This window comes from Eleginops maclovinus, chromosome 22, assembly GCF_036324505.1.
Source record: "Eleginops maclovinus isolate JMC-PN-2008 ecotype Puerto Natales chromosome 22, JC_Emac_rtc_rv5, whole genome shotgun sequence".
Classification (NCBI taxonomy): Eukaryota; Metazoa; Chordata; class Actinopteri; order Perciformes; family Eleginopidae; genus Eleginops; species Eleginops maclovinus.
The window spans coordinates 16503106-16529555 of record NC_086370.1 but is presented as its reverse complement, the minus strand read 5'-3'; the positions used below and the strand labels follow the sequence as shown (position 1 = coordinate 16529555).

The 26450-nt window shown below is 40.5% G+C and overlaps 1 protein-coding gene across 2 annotated transcripts in view; it reads right to left on the bottom strand.

Annotated features, from left to right (window-relative positions):
- Nucleotides 1-125: 125 nt before the first annotated feature.
- The window catches only part of sh3pxd2ab (SH3 and PX domains 2Ab), a 43346-nt gene continuing 17021 nt past the window's right edge, over nucleotides 126-26450 (bottom strand). Inside the window, exons 7-14 of one of the 2 annotated variants that reach the window (XM_063874934.1) lie at nucleotides 19455-19583; nucleotides 8857-8970; nucleotides 6474-6557; nucleotides 4381-4498; nucleotides 3952-4280; nucleotides 3781-3830; nucleotides 3281-3400; nucleotides 126-3090 (exon numbers count right to left, since the gene is read on the bottom strand). In XM_063874934.1, the coding sequence (XP_063731004.1) occupies nucleotides 1168-3090; nucleotides 3281-3400; nucleotides 3781-3830; nucleotides 3952-4280; nucleotides 4381-4498; nucleotides 6474-6557; nucleotides 8857-8970; nucleotides 19455-19583 (2867 nt within the window). In that variant the 3' untranslated portion in view covers nucleotides 126-1167. The remainder of the gene's footprint in view (nucleotides 3091-3280; nucleotides 3401-3780; nucleotides 3831-3951; nucleotides 4281-4380; nucleotides 4499-6473; nucleotides 6558-8856; nucleotides 8971-19454; nucleotides 19584-26450) is intronic. The other variant, XM_063874935.1, reaches the window with a different exon arrangement.

The window sequence follows — 26450 nt, the reverse complement described above, 5'->3', positions numbered from 1 at the left end:
GTTTATCTTATGGAAGAACACATGTCAGAAATCTTTGGAAAACATTTCTAGAGGAACCGACATGATGTGTGGGCGAACAGTAACTATGAGTGAAAAATTATTAAAAGAGAAAAAGAAGCGAGTACTTATGATTGTTAAAAAGTGCATTTATTGAATTCATTCTTTTGGCACTTCAATTATCATCACTGGTCACACAGTTAACATTAAACAAAAGTGAGCATCGCAGTACTGCTGCAGCTGAAGAGTTATGTAAAAATTACTGCCCAGCAGAAATTCTAAATGTTATTATTAAAAGAGCAGTTCTTAAAAATGTTTAAGCGGTTGTGATTTTTTTATGAATACACGTCTTAAAATAATAATAAAATAAGTAAAAATATGATTTTTAAGGAATGAATAAATATAATTTCAAATGACGTTTCATTTTGGACAAATAACCTCTAAAATGAAAGACATTTTAGGGGAGATCACCAGGAATTGAAAGTGTAATCATACTGTAATAGTCTGAGATGCTCACAAATTGTTTTGTTAGAACAATATAACACAATTAAATTGGATAAAATATTTCACATAAAGGTGACATACAGTATAAGAAATATAAAAAAACATGCAAACAGACAGCACCATGGTGAGACTAACAAAAGCAGCTTTGGCAACAACTGAGATTTTCTTTAAAGAAAGGAGGAGAAAAGGGTTACTCAACAGCTCAAGGCATAGTCAGTATAATGAATGTTTCAAACATGCAGTAAGCTTTAAATGCATACATCGTTTTTTTTTTTTAAATGACATCGTAAACTTACAAAGAAGGGTTTAAAGATTGGACACAAAATGGTATCTTAGTTCAAGTTAAAAGGTAACCACTGAAGAATATCATTGAATCATTCTTCTGCTCACTGGTGTTCTCTTTGGCTGTGTCACTAAGTCTCGATATATTGCTCCTAATGCAACGTCTCAGGCACTGTATCATGTAGACTCATTTTACCAGATGTCTCATTTTATTTCAAAGTCACAGTTTGATCTGGCTGCTCATTTTGGCAAAAGGTACCGGAGTAAGATTTCAATCCTTACTTAAGGTATTAGGGTTTGCTTTTTTTTTTTCACAAAACAAATGCATCAGTTGAGTAGTCTTTACACGCACGTTCAGAGTTCTGCCAGCTCCACACATGATTGCTAGGGCTTTTTCTCGAGGTAATTTGAGGGAACCCATCCTTTCCTAGGTCTGCCATTGTCCAGAATCTTGCAGTACCACCATCCGTTGGGGTTTCTGTCAAGGACCTCCAGACTTGTCCCCTCAGGAAACCCCATGGTCTCCTCATCGCCATGATAATCTGCTATGGAGACAAACACCTCTCTGAGGTTGTTATGGATGATGTGGGGCTTTGGTTTAACGGTGGATACAGGGAGGGCATTCCTCTGAGAGCCAAGGCCAAGAGATTCAGAGCTACCATTAGCAGATCTGTTCCTGTGGGGTAGTGCTATGTTGTTTGGCGGCAAGTTACGAGGCACAGTGCCGAAGGAGGCATTGCGTCTCACTGTAGGGCTGGCACGAGGGTGGTCCGTGGAGTTGAGGGACTCGTTTCTCCTGAGAGAGCCAACAGGGCTGGGTCCGTCCCTTATCGGGGCTGAAATGAAAACGGACTGAGGTCTAACAACCTGCTGCTGTTTGGTGCTATTCTGCTTCCGTGAACCAAACAAGCCGATGGGTTTTGAAAGGCCACCTGGAGGCTTGGATGGGATGGGTGGGGTGACCTTCTTTAGGTTTTGGTTGATGTTGTTCAACGCCTGCACCCTTTGTTCATTCTTCTCTAGGCTGTTGGACTTGCTGATGCTTCCAGGTTTAGTTGGGGTGCCATCAGATTCAGACCCTGCCATGTCATCTTGTTGTCTGACTGGCTCCAAGAAGTAAGTCGGAGCCCAACCCTCTGTGTCTCCCCAGCGGATATACCACCAGCCACTCTCCTGCTTCTCCAGCACTTCCACCTCCACATTAGCTGGGAAGCTGACTTCAGTCTCTTGGGCCTTCTCGTATGGATCAGTGGTGCGATACAAGCTGCCACCTTCCAGATCTGAGTCTCCCCGGCTGCCTTTTGAATAGATGGAGGAGAGATCGGACGTGCTCTGAGAAGAGAAGGAGTCCTCTGAGGAAATAACAGAAGCTGTCTCAGAGTCCTCACCTTTAGTTTTGGGGCCATTCTTCAGCTGCCCTATTGGTCGCAGCTGTCTCCTCAAGGTGCTGATGTCCATCTTCTCTGCACTGGAGGCCTTGGCTAGTTGTGGTTTAGGTCTCACCACTGGCTTTGGTTTAGAGGAACACTTGATGGAAAAGGATGCCTTGCTTTCCTCTTGATCTTTCTTAGTTCTAGACAGATCTGGGGTGGACTCAGCAGAGGCAGATTTAGGACTGGATGCCTCCTCAGCTTTGGTTGAAAATGGGCTCCCATTCAAGTCTATCTTGAGCTTGTGACCTGCAGATCTCCACCCACCTGATGTTGGGTTTGCAGTCTTGCCAGTTTCTGACAAGGCGCTTGTCTTGGAGGAATTTGAGTCTCTGCTGCACTGCCGTTCTGGTGTCTCCCTGAAAGGCTGGAAGCCTTCATTCTCATAGATACACTCTGCCTCCGCCTCCCCCTCTGCTTCGTGGCCATCTTCAAATGAGTCACACATCTTGAAGGATGCACTATGGAGTGACGAAGCCGGAGAAGGCTTGGAGGACAGGTGGGATCCTTTCTCTGAGGATGTTTCCTCATATTTTACGTCCACCAAGGAACCTTCTCCCCTCAGAAACTCAAACTCAGACTCCATGTCCAGATCTCCAATGGCAGGGACATCATATTCTGGCTCTTCATACACCGGCCTTCCAGGAGACACAGGTGACTCTGGAGCCTCAGATGCAGGGCTGCTGGGAGGTGCAGTCTCAGAGGAGTCTTGTTTTTTGACAGGTGGAGCTGGTGGTGGAACTTTTGGGCGGCACAGAGTGCTTGTTCTGCGATTCAGGTTGGGCTTTTTACGTTTGTCAATGTAGGAGCAGGGAGCCCAGCCCTCCTTCTCTCCGATATGGACATACCACCAACCACCAGAGTTCTTCTCAATGACCTGAAATACATATAAAAAAAAAAAAGTAAAAAAATTAATTCAATGGCATTTGTATACATTTAAGATTTACATTTGTTATTTTGATATTCTCTTAGAATAGAAAAGTTGTTCATGAAAGCAATAATACAACAAGAAATATATATCAGTCTGAAAATGTATGAAGGGAGTTCATCTTGAAAAGAGTGCTTACCTCTGCTTTCTCTCCTCCATTGAAAGTGATACCATCAGATATACAGGACTGGAAATCTGCAATGGTGTAATACTCTGCTTCAACTGTAGGGGCCTCTGGTGGGGAGGGCAACTGAAATCCCTGAACACAAAAGAAATCAACACTGTTAGTGATGCAATGTCACTAAATCCAGTTTTGAGATACTTTTGCTATACTTGAGAATTTATATTTCATGCTGCACTTAATTTAACAGGGAACTATTGTATTTAACTGACAGTTACTAGTCCTTTTCAATCAAGATTTCACATTTAAAGTATACAGTATGATAGGATTTGGACCAGTTTAGACCTGCTTGATTTGTGGCCCCACAAAAGTAAGAAACAACAGCATATGATTGAAGCTCCTCGAAACATTTCAGATGTCTACAGTTAAGTTGGACAGATTTCATCCTTCTCAGATGGTCAAATAAAACTTCATGGCAGATTTACCTTTTGAGAGGCTTCTCAAACTCACACACTTACCAGGGTTGCGTCTCTTCGGGGAGGAGGTTTTTGCCTGAGAACTGGGGAACCTGGTAAAAAAATACATGATTATTTGGTCACTTTTGAGAATAATGAGATTAAAAATACGTTTTAGTTTATGAGTTATTCGTCATCGAATGTAACAGGTGCATTTAAAAAGACACAACTTACCAATTTCCACCCGATGAGGAGCGATGCGGGCTACAGCCGGTGAGGCAGGCTCTGCTTGACTTTTTCCGTCTAGTGGGTTATTAACAGGGCTGGAGTCAGCACAAGGCATTGGCAGGCTGATCTCCTTCTTGGCCACTTGGGGGCTCTCTGGGACTCCTTCAATCTGAACATCTTTCTCACTCAAGGCTTTCTTGTTAAGCAGGTTACTAATCTCCATGATGTTTCCAATTATCTCCACTGGGCCGGTCACGGTCTTTTTGCGGGGAGAGAGATCATCCTTCATCTTCTTCAGGTATGAGGCTGGAGCCCAGCCCTCTTTATCCTGGTACCTAGTAAAGTAGGTTAATAGAGATAAAGGAATTAAAATTACATCCTCTGTTTTTAAAGTAAGATGAAAAAAAACTCTGAAGCCAGTGAGCAGATGCTTACCTGATAAACCACCAGCCTTCTAGGTTCTTCTGGATCACATCCACAACGACTCCTTTCTCGAAAGCAATTTCATCCTTGCCCTGGCTGGAGTAGGGCTGCACTGTTACATACTTCTCCTCTGCAAAAGCAATAGCAGAGGAGGACAATAAAGCTAAGATTTTGGGCTATAAAAACAAAATCATGATTGAAAACCTAAATAATAGTAATAAAACATAAGGGTAAACAAATAAACAATGATAGATTATCCTGTGATTCATTGGCACCTATGCAGCAATATGAGACTTTTTATTTTCTTTAATACAGGCCGGAACAGTTCTGCTTTCTGGCCTTGGTTCCGCTGCCAGATGTGCGAGTTATAATATAATTCAGTTAAGTTACACAGATGTGATGTATTGTTGATTATTATTTTGTTTTGTTTTGCCTAGCAATTAATTAGTTGTGGTCAAATCAATTGTTAAGCCCAAATCTTTTTCATAATTGTCTCAACAGACATGATGCTTGGCTGACTCCAGTTCACATTTGTTTGCCTTGTTCCTCCAACCTCATTATTTTAGCTTCTTAACAACACCTGCCCAATAAACTTCATAAAACATTAACTAGTTCCAGAGTGTTTGATCAAATCTTCATGAAATCAAACACTTTAACAACTAAATCCACTAGAACTCAGGTATAACCAAAGGGAAATACAGCACATGGGGCCTGCTAATGTCCTAACAGTGTCCTTGGCCTCTTGACAGCAAGCATCTTCAAACTCAGCTCATAATAGAAAGCAGAGGCTTCACACTGGTTTATGCATTCCCATCAAGCCAAGGGGCAGAGCAGAGGCATCATTTCCTGTCATTACAGCAATTCCTTTCTAAATACAGGGAAAAGAGGTGTGTTCAAAAAGAAGGGGAGCACATAATAAAGCACTTTATATGCTGTCTTCCCAGTTGGTAAACAGGAAGCAACATTGTGGTGACAGATTATTCCATTTTCCTTTTCTCCACCCATTTTCTGAGGTTGTTCAGGAGTTGTATGGGTGTTGGATTGTAAATCCCTTAACTTGCAAAACTAAAGAAGGCTCCCGGGTAAAGATATTTCCGTCTGCTTTATTTTCCTTTTGCCTGTTTCTTCCGGTCTCCTTGTGTCGGGGCTGGTAAAACGTTTGCCTCTCACCAACCTCTTTCAAACAATATCCAGCCGTGCAATAAAGGGAAACTCTGAATCAGATGTTATGTTAACCACAACATGCATCGCCTGCATCGGTGTTTTAAATTATTCTTGTGGAGTCAGCAAAATATCTGTGTTTTTCTTTTTTAAGACAAAAAAGCAGGATTGCAGTGCTAGGGTGGAAACAGCTCTCTCTCCACTCCAGAGAGCAGAACCCACTGCCAAGCATTAAGTTTGGGCTGAACTCAATAGCTTATCCTCATTCCACTGTCAGCAATCCAAATACATCTCCTACAGAAAAAGCCCCTTAGCATTGTTAAGACGAACATGTGCGAGTTTGTGATTGAAAGGTTCTATCTTAATAAGTTAGAGATTAATAAGGCTCTTTGTTTATCTTTCAATATGGTTGCTATCTGCATCACAGCAGGATATATATGTTTGTCCCACACTTTGGTACAATACACACGTATTAAAAAAATACTGCCACGCTTCATTCGCTCATAAAAAATAAAAATATGGCTCTAAAATGCAGAATAAGGCATTCCAAAGTCTATTACGCAACTACTTTCAGATGACTGGGCAGTTGTTTTCTATGAATCTGGTAAGATTGGTTTTGGCACACAGTGCGTAATTATAAAGAAAATGACTTGAAGCACTTTTGTAACATAATTTGAGCTCAGCATCAATAATTGGTGTATATAAAGTTGATGATTTCACCTTTGTTTTATTAAAGTCAGTTAGTGGTTAGTTTGGGGGGGACTGTGGCTCACGATAAATGCATTTGCTGGAAGACAACAACTGGGATAATAAACAGAACAAATATGTGCATGTAGAGCGGGAGGAGATGAATGTGATAAGAGACGATACGACAGACAGGGTGGGAGGAACAATGACAAGGATGAGGGAGTGAGGGAGGTGATGCAGCAACTGTCTGAGTTCACCTCGGCTTTGCTGCCGACTGATGACACCCCCCAACGTCCATCTCCGGTCCAGCCTCTTCAGATGAGCTTTATGCCGCTTAGTAACTGACAGACACACATGGTGACCAGACGAAAAACACAAACAAACAAACATTGGAGACATGAAGAGCAAGCACAAATGTTACACAAACATACAACACACAAATGACATGGAGCCTCATTATTAGCTACATGGAGGACATGACCACAAGACCACAAGCAAAACAGGGTGGACAGTTAGAGTGGATGGATGGAGGTTACAGAGGAAGTGTTAAACCAAAGACATCTTCTGTGTGGCTTGTAACTAGGATGTTGTTAGCCTGGTTTTCCCATCCCGTTGTGCTAGAGCATCTGGGACACACATTGCTGCAGCAAGAATGCCATCCAATTAATAATGCAGCTGAGGGCCGCAGGTTGGAGCTGTGTGCTAAGGATTATCTTCATTTGCCGATGCTTTTGGAAGGTAAAACTTCACATTTCCGCAAATTGCAGTCCTGTGTCATTTTCCTAAATGATAAAGTAGTTCAGGAAAAGTTAAGGAAAAGAAATGTAACTCAATTTGACCATAAATGTATTTTTAGGGAGCATAGTACTCAAATGGTGTGTCTTTCTAGCTTAATGTTTACAGTGATGCTAACATAGCTGGAGGAAACATGTAGCATGGATTTGATCAAATGGCACAAAAGATGTAAAAAATATGTGTCTTTTGTTATTTGTCTAAATGGTATAAAAAAGTGACAAATCAACCATTTCAAGGGCATTTTGAAGTCATCTCAAGGTTACGTACCAGATGATTTGTTATCTATCGCAAATAAGAATGTTTCCCAAAATGTCTATCTATTCATTTGGGCAATATATTTATTTCTGTGTACAATCTGAACAAACCAAGTGGGATAATTTATATATTCTTTTCCATCAGTGTGTAAACGTACATCTCATGCTGCCTGAGCTTTCAACATTGTTCTCTTCTCAAAATAACCAAGAATATGTGGGGGGGTTTTCTGCAACAATGCAATGGCACAGCCTGCTGAAGACCACAGGCCTGACACAGAGATGCTTTATGAGTTTCTTGCAATGACTGATGAGACACATAATCACTAATTACACTGACAGATTAGTCTTCCCCAAAAACCCCTGGCAGCAAACTCCAGCTATCTCTGTCAGAGCAGATAGGGGTATTTGGTGTAGGCATCTGTGTGTGGTCCTACATTTGTGGTAGGCGTATATGTTGAAATCTTCTGATAGATGTGCACTCTGTAAGCCGAAATAGGGAGAAATGTAAACATATTTAAAAGATTGTGAAACAGTACCACTGTTTAGATTCATGTATTCCCTCTCAGTCTCCACCCTTGAGTCACAAGATACACAAGACCGAGGGGACCCTGGGTCGCATTGTTACGCATTACAGCAATTGTAAAGCAATGGAAGTTTTTTGTCCACAGTGCTGGAAAGTCTTGATGTTTTTTTGGAAGCGCAATTCGCACCTTAATTATTTCCATGCCTGTAGTTTATTTGGTTTTCTCTAACACAATGCTGCATTAATCTTAAACAAGCTGCAGTCGCTTCTTTACCTGTCAAAGCCTTTAAAGTCTGAGGATCTGACGCGAATTGAGCTCAATTCCTCTGCAATTAAAATGTTTTCCCCACTGATATTAAAAATGCTTGAAGAATGAGACTATGGGTTAGTAAGAGTCTCTGACAGGCCTATTGGGATGATTGCACGATTGGATGCCGTCCTCAGATTAGTCCTTAGATTCTGGCAAACCGATCTCTACATAGGCGTGTTTCTTATCAGAGTTTTGGATCCGTCTCTGACTCAAGTTAGCTCATGAAACGGGGTTCTACTGTACTGCAACATGTCTGCAACTCACAATGAGATGCAGAAACAGCATGAAATAACACAATTCACATGGGAATTTGTTTTTAATTTACCATAACTTAGAATATTTTCATGTTTTATCCCTTACTGCTGATTGAAACACATGCCTCTTTCATGAAGTCCCACCATGGTGGTAGTATCATCACATTTTTTTACTCTACAGTGCATTACTGTGCAGCACATCACTTCAGTGGCTGCGGTCCGGTCTCTCCTGGCAGTCCTTCTCGCTGTTTACCCAGACCTGAATCTAAACTCTGTCATAGCGTGCTTACGGTGGCAGGCAGACAGAGAGAGAGGTGTTCACGCCAGTGGCGTCAGACGTTAGCGTAGGCCGGCAGTGGTGAAGCAGGGGCGAATTTGCTCCATTCTGTCACATAATCAAAGACTAAAGGCTGAGAGCAGAGGTTGTGTCTGTGTGGGTAAATATAAGAGAGCGTGTAAGGTTGTGTTTGTGTGGGTGGGCAGAGGAAGGAGACAGTGACTTACCTTCCCCGGCTTTGGAGGCGCCCAGCTCCAAGTCATCCCGTGTGCCACTGTGGGAGTGAAGATAGGTAGCAGGGACCCAACCCTGCTCCTCTGCGGTGCTGACAAACCACCAACCTATGAGATCATACAAAGACTGAACATCACCAGGTGGAAAATGTCCATGCCATTTTTTTAAAGTCAAAGACGATGTCTTTAAATGTCTTATTTTGTCAGTCCAAACCCCTACAGATATTCATTTAAATATCATATAATATAAAACAAAAGAAGAAAACAGGAAATCTCCATATTTGAGAAACTGGAATGAGCTGTTTCTGCATAAATTCATCAAATTAATTTGCCTTTAAGTTGAGTTTTGCAGCTCAAATGTATGTGCACTTCTGTAAAGACTTTCATAGTGTGCAGGATGTTAAACAGACATTCCATACAATGCATGTCATAGCAGATAAGAGGAATTTTTTTACACATGAATCTGGGCTTTAATGAAACGATTCTTTCCCAAAAAATCTCTACATAATGGATGATATCTGCTGATGTTACCAGAGGTCTAGCCTGGCTTATATCTCCCATCAAATATATATTTTTTTGTATTTAATTACTGACCCCTGATATGCTCAGATTTCTCAAACCCCTTTGATGAACTACAAATGGATACAAACTTGATGAGAAAAATTGTACTGGGGCACTTCAATTATAATCCGAGCCAAGAACATCAAAGGAAACACCGCCTGGATGTGGCTCAATTCGTGATGACGTCTTGTTCAACCTGTGTTTCATCAGGATCACTCATGATTTAAGTGGGCAGGACATATCTGAAGTGCTGTTTCTGGCCAAAATATCCATATGCAATGTTGCAACTAATTTGATTTTAATCCTCTGGGAATGTCAACATTGCTTCAACAACTGCATTATGACAAATGGCTCGGCTGTAAAAGGTGCAGATACAAAGTGCACTTTCAAAAATCTGATCCCAATAATGTGAATGGAGTACAGTTATCCTTATTGTTGGAAAAAGTGTGCTGTAAAGGCCTTGTGTACACATTGAGAGCACATTAAACTCATTATTTCAACATATACAGTACTTTCACCATAAACCTATAAGTACAGTTCATTTCTTAACAGAAAGCCCAAGTGACAAAGCTGGCATAAAAACTGTCTGGTGTGTCATGCCACACATACGCTATTTGTTGTGGTAACAGGAATACAATATGGCTGACAGCTGTCTGGATAACCCATAAAGAGGATAGGGGGCTTCCATTACACTTTCACAGCTGGCCCTAACATCCAGTGTACATTTTTCCTATAGAAATGTTGAGTTATGAGGTAATATAGTTGCACACAATTAACAAGGTGGAGCAGAATTTAGTATTAAGGGCAGGAACAGAAAATATGTATAACTCAATTCATAATATGGCAAAGCAAGAGGTAAAATGATATGATGCCCGCATGGAAATGCAAAAAAATAAAACAAGCAAAGAAATGGTACATCATTATGTTGGACAATCATGTCTCATCTTCATTTAGTTTAATAACATGTAATTCCTTCATTTTGCAGTCATTCATCATAATTAGACATATGGCAATAGAACGTTGCTATAGCCAAATATTAAAGATGTTTTTACTGGGGTTTGAGGTAGACAGGAAAGATATATTATGTTGGATCTGCTTTGTGCAGAGACATTATTTATGTTAAGTCAGAGAATTTGAGAAATGGCAAAGCCCAAAGAGTGGAGATACTGCCAATAATGAAAAACGTCTCAGCCTGCTGGTAAGAGGTTCATCATGTTTTTTTCTCACACAGTTTCATACTGTAGTTGAACACATTTCTGATGACTAAAATAATTCAATGTGTCCACCAAATGTATCTGGAATCTAGAGGCGCAAGAGCTATCCTGCTGACGGTCTAAACTACTTCCTCAGTGGAGGAAATAACCAAGAAAAATCTTTCCCGACCTTTGTGTAACTCACGCATGCAATCTTTGTGATTCATATGACGGATGATATATTTAATTACCTAAATAGTTCAGCTACACGACAAAATAATCAGTTGCACAGTGGGGGTGTTTTGCACAGAGTTAGGGTGGATCCTGAGGGAAGGATGCTTTTAGTGCCTGGCACCGTGCAACATGCTGGCTATGGCTCAGGTACGCAACAAGCCATGTAATGTGCTCCTTCTTAGCTGTGGCTTGAAAAAAACCCTCATGCCAATACATCAGAAAAAAAGAAAATGGTGTGTAAATTAAATAAAGTTCCTCCCATTGTGGAGCTAAAATCTTGTGAGAAGATTCAATAAGTGTTTCCTCAAACAAGAAGCCAAGAAGGCGATGTTCTTGGTTTGTTTTGTTTGACAGCACCATGAGAGAGAACAGTACTACTACTTGGTGGAAGAGTGTAGTATGGGCAAAGGAAGAAGAATTTCTAGAATGTGGAGCTGATCCGGAAAAGGGGGGTGCATATGTGCATTATTTTCAGTTATGGAAACAGCCTGGAAAAGGAAGTCAGTGCTATGAGTGCCCTTGAAGTTAAATATAAATGACACTGAGATCCTAATAAAAGGAGTTTTATACCAAAAGTGTTTTAACTACAGTATATCTCACAGGGTCACTGAGAACATTTAAATACATTTTAGGTGTTAAGTTAACAGCAAAGGGCAACACTTGCTACATTAATAGTTAATTAAATTCAACTGGCTATTATAAAGAAAGGTCAAATTGGCAGAAGTAAAAAGACGTGTCAGCCCAATAAATGAAAAACATTAAATTTGCAAATTGACATTTTTCCCACTGACTTACCTGCTTAGGGGAAATGTCATTCTCACCTCAGCAAACCGACACTTACAGAAATGTAAGCAGTGGTCTTAGAATGAGGTAGAAACATAGTTTAATTGAGAGAACTTGGCTGTGAGTCTGACTTTATACATTCACAGCAAAGACACACTGTCACGTTAAAAGCCTGAGTAAATATAATATATGTTATTGATGGCTAGGGCTGTCTTGCCTGTATTTCTCAACCATCCTCCATATGGCAGGTGCTTAGGTTGAGTTCACTGAACCTCAAAAGAAGCAATAAAAGTCCTTTTAAAAACACACACACACATTACGCAAGTGCCAATTTCCTGGTAGCTGCAGGTTTATATCATGCAGGTTGAAATTATGTAAAATTGAGAAAAAATACACTTCTAAACGAGAAACCTGCTCCATATCTTTCATCACATGTATTCATTCACAGTGTTTGCACTACACACCTTCGAATAACCAGCTCCATAAATCCTTGTACAGGCAGCGCAAAATTAAAATGTGCTGAAACCACGTTGTGGATATGAACTATGATTTAAAGTGAAACTCACATATGGTTGTCACATATTGTATCCTTTCATTGTGATAATTCTTGTGGCATTTTCCTCCATTAAGGCTGGGAGGGGAACATGATTCTTAAAGATTGGATAATGTCAACCCAGGGTTATCGTTTGTACATTCTTCATGATGACACAGACCTTAACACTGAGGTCATAACAAAAAAAACAGCTGTTTTCTGGGTCTCCTGTTGCCAAGACATCAATTTTGCTGAAAGTTAAAAGGTTAAAAGTGAAGCTCCTGTGAGGTTTGTGATTCAGATGATGAAAGACCAAATGGCAGATAATGGAAATAAGATTAGTGGAAGAACGTGTTTTTTCTCCGTTGAATCCGGATAGCAGGGATTATCTGTACAGATGCGGGAGGAACAAAGATGAAGGAAGCATACCTTATGTCTGGAATTATGTGCGTGGGTTTTTCGAATAGAGAGAGCAGATATACGTTAAATGGAAAGCTATATCTATGTCTTTATCTGTGCCTTTTTACTATTTCTTTCTGTTTTATAGTCTTCATCCCAACCTGCTTTTCCCACTGCCTTGCTACTCACATTAGGAAAAGTAAAATTCTTGGAAAGCTTCCGCACAGTTTCAACCGCAAAGGAAAGAAAACACAGCCAAATGCTGACTGGCAATACACATTGCTAAACATTATTCAATAGTACGATTAAAGCTACTCAGTAAAAAAGCTTTTAAACGATTGAGCAGAGTTTAGTTTCGTAACCTCGACAGATAGGGGGTCAGTGGTTGCATAATAAGACAATAGCTAAACCCACAACTCTCTAGTGAAGATGGAACACCATCACATCGTAGTATCGAGACCACAGACATCAACATCAAATGTCAAAACCTCGGAAAGGAAGAAGTCAAACGGTTGTCTTGAAAACACTGTTGTATTCTGTTACAAGGACATCATGAAAAAGTGGATGTTTAATGTAGAGCTGAGGCATGTTGTAACTCAGTTTATGCCTCAGTAGCCTGCTGTGTGCTGCAAAAACGCTGGTCCTATCAATTTAAGTATGTGCTTGATTCCAATCATTTCTGTAATAAAAAAACGAAAATGATGATGTCAGCCTTATTTAGCCAGCATGAAACATAAAGATCCAAGTTTTAAAGCAAAAATGTCTTTCTCAAGGAGAAAGCCCGCATCAGAACCTCTGAAGTTCATTTTTCTTTACATCTTGTAATTCCCTGTAATCTCCAATGATTGCCTGGCAACTCGTCGCACAGAACCCAAATTGGCATATTTATAGTTTGATGGCGGCTAGGGCTGTCACCGTTTACAGATTTTCACAACACTGTTATGCAGTCAAAAGAGAGTCGGTAACCACAACCATACAAAAGTGTGATTATAGAGGTGCTAGATTATTTACTAAATATTATCCTTGTGTATTATTAAGATGAAATCAATAAAGTTTTTAATATTATGGTTGTGGTCAATGCTGGTATCTGATGACTTACATTTGAGGTTGTACGGACTAGTAGGTGTATTTTGTTACCGTCCAAGCTAAGCTAATCGACTCGTGGCTGAGGCTGCATATTAAATAGACAAATATGAGTGAGATTGACCTCACATTTAACACCCTACCAGAAAAAGCACATTTCCAGAACATTTTAACTATTTGCAAAGTTTTTGTAAAAGTAATTGTTGCACTGATGAAGAAAAATCAATGTTTGTTATTCCAGATAAAGATTTTGCAGAAATTTGACAATGCCAGAGGGTAAAATGCAACTGAGATATTACTGATGCAGTTGTCTATCTTAACTTATATTCTTTTCCAGATTACAGACATAGAAAGAGAGTGAGCAGCATTTCTGAGCTCTCTGTCTCTCATACAGTATCTGCCATCTGGAAACTCTATCAGCTTCAAGACCAGGGATTCATTTTTACAGTAATCAACAACAGATTCTCAGCTGCAACCAGAAACTAGATTTATGTCATTTCGGGTTTTTCCTAAGGTGACTGTACGACCTATAAAACAAAACCGCAATCTTCGTATACAATCAATCACGTAAGAAATACCATATAAAACGTAATGTGACATCGCAATGCTCTACTCATCCCGACAAATGTATCATCTAGACAAATTGACCTCAAACGGTGCCGAGACATTTTTTGCAGTAACTCTGTAATACTCACCAAGGATTTCTACACATCTAGCATGAGTATGAGAACCACAGATTCAGCCGCACAAGTAAGCTTTTTTTCACGACCTGAAATGATGAGGAATGCAGTGGCTCAGCAGTCCTGCAGATATCTGACACCACTGTTGAGTAGAGTAGGAGAAAAACCCCATTCATTTCCAGCTTCTGTATTCATTAACAGTGGATTCAGTATCAGAGCACGGGGGGAAGGTATTCAGCCCAATATACACACGTTTCCAGTTTTCATAAAACACTGGGTTTCAATTACCTGGGTGTCTATGGTAAGAGGGAAGGGCGTAAAAAAAACGGCACAACTCGACTTTCAAGAGCTTGTGTTGACCTAAGGAACAACCTTCTCTCCCTCCCAGCCTCTGAAAGGATCCCCTCATGGTCTCAACTAAAGCTGTGTGCTCTCCAGGCTCCACTGATTTGGAGACACAGCAGTCCTTGAGTTTCTGAAAGACCACCCTTTAAAATACTGGTTTAACTCAATGGTCAATTCTTGAGTGAGACACAGAGGCACCTTTTTGGCTGCAGTCGGATTTCTGTGCGCTATTATTACCACTATTTGTACTCTTAAATACTGTTATTGCTCCTGTTCTACATCTCCTCTGCTTGTATGCAGCAGTAGTAGAAGTATTGAAGAGCTAAAAAGGCAATTTACAAGCCTCCCATTTGAGTTTCCATAACTAAAAATACAGGATAAAGTTCATTCCTAGCGATGGTCATTAGTTCTTCCTATGGTAAGCTCAAAGAATGTGGTAGATGGGGATCACTATGAGTGGATAATGTGTCTTCCATCTGCTTCTGAATGCTTTTACTTAAAAAATACTGTTTAACACTTGGAAAGTTTTCTGTATCATGTCTTCGGTGCTTCACTGACAAGAATTATAGGGTTTTTCCTCTGTTGTACAAGGAAACATGTTCCTGCTGAAACTGCACATACCATTCTGCATAAACTGAGGGTTTGAGCACGAACAGCACTAGAAGCTCAAAGCTGACCTTGCCCTTTATCCTCCTGTATCAGAGAACATTTGGAAAGGACAGTAATGCATTCAGCTGTCAGACTTGCAAGAACTACTGTTGCTGAAAAAAGTTATTTCCATTCCCTCATTAACTCACTGAATATTATGGCAACACACCTTTTGTGCCTTTATCTAGGTACAAATGAAAGTCATCTGTAATTCTGATAAATTGTTATACAAAGGCCTAGCATTGTATCCCAGGAGTAACAATAAACAATGTAAACTGAGAACCCTGTGGAAAGACTACATTTATTATTTACCAAGGTTATGTCGTCCGTATTTATTTTTGTCCATGCATTATAGCTCAAACTAAAACCTATAAACTTTCATCACTGTAGGACTGTACTTAGACACAGCAGTATTCTGCACTAGCGTGGCTATAACAAATAACACAACTAACTTAAATAATCTGATTGCCCAAAAAATTAATTCCCTTAACTCCGTAGTAGTGATCTGGATTTGGAACTTTTGCCATGACACACATCGTGCCTTGTAAAACTGTATAGATAAAATTTTACAGGCGTACTCCTTCAAAGAGTAACTGTAAGTCTGCGCTCTTGGAGTAAAGTCAAAAAGAGTCTGCCTTTCTGAGCATCGAGCTCCAGCTGAGCTGTACGCCCTGAGATCATCTTGCTTCCAGCCTGAAGACGGAGAGCGCAGTGAAGTGAAATAAGACATCCTACACATCCATCCATCATGCCACGCTGAGGGCCAGACCTGCTTAATCTGCCAGGATTTGACTCAAGCAATCTCTAAGGGACTTCAGCCAGGAAGTCAAACATCTCCTGCAGGGGACCGCTGTTCCCTCCTCCATGGCAAACTTTTATCAAACTTGAAATCATTTGTACTTGTGAGGACAAAAAGGCCTATTTTATATAGATAGGTTTACTGTGACTCTTCCGGCTCTTCATGACATTCCACTCACTCCTCCCTGCTTAATTAACCTGGGTGGAGCAGCATAGAGTCAAAACATTCTGTACATGGGTGGTACCAGGGGGTCTTTGGGGAACTGGAGAGACTGACGGATGTGAACTGGCCTCCCAAACACAGACTGGCATTCCTGGAGTTGATTTTGCAGATTGTAATTCATAGAGGCTGATGCAGACTTGGAAAGGAGACAAGTTAAGCCCTGATGGGTCCACTGAGAGAGATTTCTACACAGGACTGGGTGCAATGTGGCTAACACTGCCCTTGAGGTGCAGGGAAACCAGCTGCAATAAGTGCAATATGTCCAGAAGTGATTGCAAATCATTTTTCCTTTCCTACATGCTACTCCATTAAAAGGCAAAGTTTAAACCGCTGAATACATCTGAGCATTCAAACTGACTGACAAGGCTGCTAGCTTAGCATTGGTTAACATCTCTCCAATATAGTGTAAACTGAGGAGGCATACTGGAGGATCCATTAAGCCGTTATAATGAACCAACCTTTTCTGAACCACTAACTTTGGCAGGAGATGGCTTTTTCCATTTTCTCCCAGAGTTTCTCCCTGCACTACTCTCTCCTCCTGAGCCAGCACTTCCCCCTGGCAAACTCTCATAAAATAGACAAATAAAATAGCAGCAGAGGGAATAATGAAAAAAATAAAAAAGTTTTATTTGTTTGACAATACTATATTGTTATGCCTTTAACAACTGACTACTTTATATTAAGCCATATGTATATAAGTGTTTGCAGTAGCTCCTGTTTTCAGAGTATTCCTAAAATGAATACTACAACTAAACAACAAGCAGACTGCACCTAAATCAAACTCTACCGAAATCAATACAAAAAATGTACTCTCTGAAACAAGGGCCAAGACACAAACTGTATCGTTGAGCCACTGCAATGGAAAATACTGCCTTGGCTCTGAAAGGCATGCTGGAAAAGTGAGAAAGCCGAGCTCTCTTATAGGTCTGACCTAGATTCACTGCCCTGTTGAAGGCATATATTATTTAATCCAAGGTAAGGGAAAGTCGATAACTGCCCTGGGTTGCAGTCACAGCCAACGTCTATGGTACAGAAGCTTTAACAGCAGGGACTAAGGCAAAAACAATACAGAGCTTTAGTTTTTCCTTTTTACTGTAGATCTGTCAGTGTTATACTCTCATAAACTCACACCTTCTTGCAAAAAACAGACAGACTTAGCCGGCAGTATGACAGCATACAGATATTTTCCACTCACTGCATTCAAAAACTCTGCAGGGGGAACCCATGCTGGTTTGAATGTACTTTAAGCTTTAAAGGAAAATATGTGACTCTAGCTGGAAGCTCAATAAAAATCCATTAAATCCTTTAATCATTACAAATGTAATAGAAACCTTTTAGCGCCTCTAATGCAGCAAATTCACTCTGTAACTCACAGACCAATCCGTCAGAAACTATTCCACGGGTTTTGTACTTATCCTGCAAGGGAATGGATGCTAAATCAAATGGGCTCTGAAATCTTCTTAGCACACACCTGGTCTTGGTGTGTTTTGGCAAAGGGAGATGGAGGGATGTCCCCCAGCCAAATTGAGCAGATTTAGTCGACTTCCATTGCAGGAGGTGTTGAGATTTCCATTGAATGCTAACTGTGCTGCTGGAAACAGTCTCCAAAGCAAGATGTAGGGGTGGGGTGGGGGGGTATTTACCTCAGATCTCTGTGAAAGTGTCTGTCAGTGTATAATAAAACTGTCAAATAGCCTTAGGATGTGTTTAAAGGAGCTTGGACTCTACTGTTTTGCTTTCTAGAAACTCCTGACAATTCCAACTGAGTCAGAGATGAATGAATGAGATGAGTGAGAGAGGCAGAGAAGAGGATGACACAAAGCAATAATAACATGAAAACTAAGCTATGGTAATAACACAAACACCTGGAAATCATACATCTGCAATGACACCATTGAAGTGCATGAGTTTCACATTCTGCATGGATCATCAACACACACATCAACCACCATCACTTTGCACATAGGCCAACTGAAATGCAAAAGTGAAGGGGCCTCTACTTAAAAGCACAGGACCATGCAGTTTGACTTCATGGAGGAAAGCTCTCATATAAGGCCCCCCGATAAAAGGACTTCAAGGCGTTGGAATATCCGCCTTACTGTGGCTCCCCATTGGGTTGAAATCCTACTGGAGCAAGGACTGAAAACAAATACATGAACCCGAAGGGGGGACATGTGACACTTCAAAGCAATCCTACTCCACAGACCCTCTTCCTTAAGGCCAGTGTGGCATGCCGTTTCACTCACACCCATCATGAAACCCAAGTCCAATTGCCTTCTTGGTCACTATTTCCTCCATCCCCATCCTCCCACTGAAGAACACATGAGTCCCATTACGGTTTAACTGTCTCAGCACACCATTAAAGCTCAGACCCTATTACTGGGCCTTTACCTCTCCGGTCGTTCCTGGGCTTCTTATAGCAAATTCCCTAAAAAACAAAAAGTTGTTCCAGCAGGTGCTTGGACCTGGGTGTTTTCCAACATGTTTTATATTGACCTAAGACACGTGATTTGATTCACTATAGTTTTTCCGGTATCATTCTATCCTACAATCCATGAAACTATCTCACCGGATTTCATAACATTGCATTTTAAACAGAGATATTCTCACCATCATTTTTGTTAAATCATATACATTATTGCTGAAACAATGATTAAGATGTTTTGACTCATCAAACATTAAATACTGTCTAATTGAGTCAGATTTATCCTAAAACATGATCTTGGCCCTGTTTGCTAGGTCTTGTCTGAGATTAAACAGCTGACTAAGGACTCTCTGCAGCTGGCATTTGTAAGTCCGGCATAGTAAGGTGGAATAATTAAAACGAGTCTGGTAGACATTCCTCTTGCGATAGGCAACATTCTGGCCCCGGGCCTAAACCAACAGTGGGAAAAACAGGGCTGAGTGCAGGCCAAAGTGAGCCTCCAGATGGGGCTAAATAACAGCTAGCTGTAGACAAAGGAGGTAAAAGGGTTGAGCTTGGAAAAAGCAAACAGTCAGCATGTTTGAGGAACTATGGACTCAATCATGAAAAGAGTTTGTTTATGTCTGACATGCATGCAGCCTTTTCCTGCTCTACATGTCTGTGTTGTGCTTTTGTTTTGATTACTCACCACTCTCGCTCTTCTCAATGACATCGACCACCTCGCCTGCTTGAAGGCTGATTTCTGAAGGCTCTTGTTTCTCGTAACTGGCCACCACCACGTACTGTTCCAGGAGCATGGGGTCCGAAGCATCCAGACCTGGGGTTGATGGGAAAAAACATGCCGTCAGCCAGCTGCCAGCCATAGGTCCACGAGAACGGCTGCTGGGCACTCGTTGTGCCATAGGCCACACTGTCTGTAGAGCTCAGCCAATCACAATAATCACAGGGCTCAGTGCATCTTCCTGGGAGTCTAGCCATAGAGCAGCATCCCCCTCCAGCCCAACAACAAGGGCAATGGAGATGCTAAAAGTCTAAAAAAGGAATCTCTTGCAGAAGAGAGCAGGATCAAGCAGTCAAGTGAAGATAATCCATTCTGTGTTACTGAAGGGGCCTCATCCTGAAGTGGGACAAGACTGGGTCAGCAGATGCAGGTTAACATTAACACAGTGGAAAGAGGAGCAGCAGTTAGAAAGCAGAAGGAGCTCTAGAAATGATAGAAAAGTGGGCTTAAGCCAGCTAAGGACAGGACAGTAGAGTGGGAGAAAGAAATGGTTTCCCTTGGAAAATAAACCATCTGCTAAAAAGCCTCCTTCTCCTCAGTTGGGGCTGGAGCTGGAGGGAGAGTAGGGGGTTGTGTACACCAATCATAAGAGTCGGCACTAGAGGCCTTAAATAGAACCAGATGAAGGGGCTGGAGCTGAGCTCAGAGGGATGGCCCTCTGTCTCCATGAAACACTAGAGCTCTGACTACAGCGTGCAGCGCAGCCAATGGTAACCTCTCTTTCTGTACCTCACTGAGTTAACCATATAAACACCAGCAGTGACTTAGTTTCACAGTTTGTGCAGGCTTTCATAATTTGGTCATGTCCACTACTAAAATAAAATGTGGTTACTCTGTCTACAGGAGTGTCTTGTTAAGAATATTTAATTCGTGAATAGTTATTAAAAGTATATATTGTCAAATTCATTACAAACATCTACGACGTGTTTTGCCCCACACGAGTAAGGCTGCATCCTGTGAGCCCAGCTGAAGCCATAATCTTGAAGAATCCCTAAAACAAGCATAGCTGAAGACCCTAAAGCTCATCTAACAAGCGTCAGCTGGAATCCAGACATAAGCACAGCTGACATTCAGTTCACACATTAACAAGAGCTTCAGTTGACCACTGAGTTCAAAGCTGTAGACGGAAAGGAGCTACTGTCTGCACACTTTAGATTATATCTGTTTACACTAATAACGCTTCTACATCGGATACACAATGTACTTTTATGGTGTGTTTGAATAACAGGATCTACAGATCACAATCTCTATTTATGGTCACAGGCTGCCTTTACAAAGTGCCATCACTGTGGTTTAATATGTTTGCTCTTGACTCAAATGATCAACAAATATTTCCAGCAAAAAAATGTCATAAGGAGAAGAGAAACAATTCTTGAAAATTGGGTCAAAACCGTTTCTGGAAAGAAGAACGTGTTTAATCATGGCTAAGAACCATTCAGTCAAAGAGATGAAAGGTTTAAGCTTCAGATAAGAAATGATTGAGTCGCCTTGGTTTGAAATATAATTTCTCAAAAGATATGATCTGGCGATAGTCCCTCAGATTGAAGATTAACTTTTCTCTCCTGGGATGATATTGTGCAGTCAATTTGGGATCAAAATGTAAATGTCAAGGAGCTCATAATTTATGTAGAATAACTCAGCAGCATTAGCATCACAAATGCTAAAACTGCCAAAGAGTTTGACACTGGATTACTGTGGTTGGGCTGCGGTTTGAGAAGCTTCAAGTTATTTGTTATATTTTGCCAGACCGCAACGTTGGGTGAAGAATCCCTGGAAAGAACACATCATTTTAATTTTGGTTATTGCCTTATTTTCTTCAAAGTCAAATATGACAGCAATTACTTTAGTTACAGCAAGCAGTGATATTTGTTTTGACATTGACATTATTATTGATAACGTGTGGTTGAGTGGTTTGTCTCAAAACACAGATCAATTAGCACTGATCAATAATAATGATGGCTCAACATTGACATAAGACAGCTGTATCAAACGTAATGAGATGTTCCATTAAGAAAAGTGAAAACCTTACATTTCTATCAGAACTTAGTGATTTTATACGTCAGTCAATTAAGTTTAATTTAGGGTTGATATATGTATCTTATTAACTACATTTAAATAACAATTTAGCACTCAAAACACTATGCATAAGTATAGGTATTCAAACATGTGTACATCAAGACACAAATGATCTTTGGTCTTGATTTACAGATGTATTGGTATGCAGTGCCTTGACTGGGTACTATTTAAATTAGCTACTCATTCCTTTACACTTTTTCATGATCAGTCAATTGCCTTCTACTCAAACTGCAAACCTGTGAACCTCTCCTTGACTTTGCTTACTTATAACTAAATCTGACTTTTAAATTAAATATAGACCCCTTGGGAATCCAATTATAAATAAATATGCCAGCCTGGACATTTTCTTTTCACGTAAAAGAAAAGAACAAAAAAAAACAAACGTGTAGTAAGTCAGATGGATATTAAAGTCAGCAGGTCATGACCTCATAAAACCATAATCTATGTAAAATTATGAGAATATATGTTTCTACAACCGATAATTAACTACTGCGATGAGTGAATAGTAAATCTGAGACCTGAGGTGAGTGAGTAAAGACTTTGTCAGCAAAGTAAATTGGCCTGAAAAACAAAAGCTAATATTTCACTCTCATTCAGGAAATGAAATGTTTTGCAACAGCAGGAAGAGAGAGCCAGAACAGGGAGAACATGTGTGAGAAAAATGGGGTGAAAAAGTCTTGGACAGGATAGGTCTAATTTCAAATGAAGTGTGTTAAAGAGCTGTAAAATGAGTAGTGTAAAAGTAGCTTCATAAATGACTTACATGACTGTACAAATAAAATCTCAAAAGAACTGCTTTAGCTTAGTAAAGTCACAGTCCCTGGAAAAGAGTGATTTCACATAGTATTCAAAGTTATAAAACAGTGATTTCAGATATTTAGCTTAATTAATGGATGCATGGAAGAAGTTGCTATAGCCTAAAGCAACTTAAGGATGGTTGAAATAATACACTTAAAGCAAACTTAGCCATACCAACGTGTATTATCCAAATACTGTGAAATATATATGATGGGTGGTGTTGATGAAAGGCTAATTAACTGATAGGGCCTTGGGGGTAGGACCTTGCTGACAAAAACGGTTGGGAACCATTACAGAGAATGTTTGAGTTTGCATGTGTGTTTATGAATCATACAGTTTGTGTATGCACAACGTAGGTCCAAGGTATTTATGAGCTATGAAAAGTAAAGTATTTTCTTCTTGGCTTCCACCAGATAGCCCTATTAGCCACTCGCTGTGTTTATATCTCTCCTCACTCAGATTTATACATGTGCTTCCTGCTCCCACCCTTGCACTCCCAGAAGTCCTAACTCTATCCAACCTCCGCCCCCACCCCCCCTCAGCCATCATCAACTCCATCCAAAGATGATGACAGTAAGAAACCTCGCTGTAATTCATCACCAAGAGGAGGAAACCAGGGAGTCTAGTCTACCCAAATAAGACATTATTATTCGTTACACATTTTTAGGATCAAGCATTTTGCTTGATAGCATAGTTGGCATTTGCCACTCTGTTTTAGTGCCATACTTTGAACCTTAGGGTAGCTTTATGATAAAATTGGCAAAGTGCAATCCCTTTGTTTGGCTCATCAGCAGCAGATGTGCAGCTGGATTAAAAAAGGACACAAGACTGGGATTGAATGTAGTACAGATGTACTCATGTCATTGAATCAGTATGTGGCCCTGAGGGAGAAAGGGCCAACCACAAACAAATAGTTCAGAAACATTTAGCAAAATCATAAGACAGCTCTAACAAAGCTGTTCTAATATCTATATCATCTTTATTTGCACGCTAGGTAAAAGTGTAAATGCCATAGTAGGTTTCACAAAGGTACATTAGACAGCAGAGCCTTGGATAAATGTAAAACCTACATTGTTTTCGTCCGTTTTTACACGTGAGCGCTCTTTTGCAACCAACTGTAAACACTGTGCATATGTGTATTTATACGCATACATATGCACGTTACAGTTGGCGGTGATCATAAAACAGGCACCCACTTGTAAAAACATCACTCCATAACACTACGTGAGGCAGGAAACTCCACATGGGAACCTTTAACTTTATTAGTTACCATTACACTGGATGTTGCAGATATAGATGGTGTCCAAAAAAGTCTAGAATCAAAAGGAAATGCAAATAAAAGCAGTAGCTCTTCAAACCAACCTTCCACTTCATCATGTTTTCCAGTAGGAAATCAGACGCCTTTAACATTTGACTTCCGTATGTGAAGCAAAAGCAGAGCCATCAAAGTAAAGCCTATCCCATAACTGGACTTACATAGAATTACAAATAAATAAATAAACATACAGGTCTGATCTCATTCATTACTCAAAGTTTTCTAGCTCAAACGTGTTGTTTTGAGCATAAAGCTTACAGTAAGTTCTGCCTCCAGGGTAAGAATCCACTGTGACAAATGGTCACTTATCAGAAACAGAGAGGCCTCTATTGGATCTGCTTTCTGCAGGAGGTGGGGGAGGAGCTTTGACCCTGCAAGAGTTATAACTTTGGGGAGGTATGGGGCTGCATCTTTACACTTATCCTTAAAATGAACATCAATATCCATGACTTGGAGGGGGCGGGGGGGGGGGGGGTAAAATGCAACATTTGATTTAAACCTAGTTCAACCCACAAAGTTAATCTTTCAGCTACTGTGAGACTCATTGTGCATAGAAGAGTGGGGGCTGTTCATTGAAAAAGAAGCACAGACCACAGTTGTTAGAAAGATTTGGAAGTGGTCATTTGCCTTAATGATTTCCTTTACCGGTTTAAAATCTTATCCATCTAAAAATACAAATAAACACAGACCTCTTGACCCACCCCGCCATCTAAGTTGTGAACACATTAACCCATCAAGCATGCGCATACACCCATTACAGTACTTCAACACCCACATAGACACAACCCCATGCACACATACACACTCTACAGGCCCCTGGAGACCCGCAGCTCAAATAAAGACAGCGAGTCTGCACATATAAACACACTCCCTCAGTCCGTGTGCAACACTGAAATGGTTTCCACTTGCCACGTAAACCTCCTCTCCTCTCCAGCTGCTTTTCACATGCCCTGAGTGCTCCGTTTCTTTCTCTCCCCAACTCAATTTCAAACCGTCTCCTGCTCATCTCACTTTCTTATTTAAATATACAGATTAGCATTGATGATTTAAAGATGAACTGACTTTGCAAAACCTCCACATCCGAAAAAGTAAAAAGCAGTTGATCTCAAAATCAGAGTAAATTGAAATCAGACTGTTTTCTTTATCAGTTGCTCTTTTCTTTCTTCCTTGTGTATGGATAGTATTCAACACCATGGTATCTTGTCTGTTAAAGTTGTTTCCTTAAGGGTTTAATTATGGCGGTGTGTCTTTTTGGTCAGTCCCTGTTATATGACAGTGATTTACTCTGACGAGCCTAGTTTCTGCAGTCAATCCAACTGCATTGTAAGACATCAATAACTTCAACCTCATACTGGTAGAAGTCCCTGTTGGACGACAATAAATTAGATATGGGCCAGAATCTTGCTGCAAACATATGAGAGATGAAATCCCTTTGTTTATACTGTAACACAATTCCCTTTCAAATGACTTTTTTCCCCAAGTGGTTTCTATCATCTAGTTTCCGTCCTATAAAAAAGAGAAATGACTAAATACAATGAGATAAGATAAAACGTTATTTATCCCGGGGGCGATTGCTGAAGCGCAGGAACAAACAGAAAACAACCATGATGGTTATGAACATAATGATGTTGTCAATATCTGCATCACATTGTTTCTGCTTGCCAGGTAAACAGAGTTTCTAGTCGAACTTCTAACCATTGCAGTTGTGTGGTGAAGGGCTACATTCGCCTGTTCACAGGCAGGGGCTCAGGAGCTCTTATGGGAAACCTGCACCATGTAATTATGGAAACCATAAGCTGCAACTACAGCACAAATTCACCACAGACTCACTGCACTTTATCTGCTGTCGTCCTTCAGAAGACAAAGATCAATCTTTCAGCTGCGTTCACCGCTAATGTCCAGCATGGGGACAATGGTAAGGGTTTAAAGATAAAGTATGGAGAGCTTGTAGAGTATGTGCTGCATTTAAACTGTGAATATTAAATCATCCTAAGCACACGAGTGTGTTATTATTGTTTTCCCTGCTGGATGTGTTGTCGACAAATTATTTAATTGTAAACATAAATATACATTCAGCAGATAATGTGTTTCCAATTAAGCCACACCATGAGACAGCTGAAAGTGTGCATGCAAACGTGAGGCAGCCGATATAAATATAACTGGGAACTGATCTAATATGTTGCACAGACTGAATGTAGGTTACTACACACACACACACACACACACACACACACACACACACACACACACACACACACACACACACACACACACACACACACACACACACACACACACACACACACACACACACACACACACACACACACACACACACACACACACACACACACACACACACACACACACACACACACACACACACACACACACACACAGCTGAAATAAGACAATTTTTCCATTTCGCTATGTAGCTGGTATTCCCTGTTACGTAAAGCCTCAATACGATGGAAAATATAATGAAATTAGTTTGGGGTCTTATTTCATTTGGTGGCAACTCCATCACAGCTTTTCCTCAGCATTCATCGAACCACAGAAAATTAACTTGCAGGTAATTTACTGAGACTTTTGCTGCCCAGCTATGTCATTTGTAAGTGTGACAGATTGAAGAAAGGATGGCCACAGCAACTTCACATCTGATTGCCGGGCTAGCATGTAATTTGGTAATGCGGGTATTCTGAGACTGCATGCAT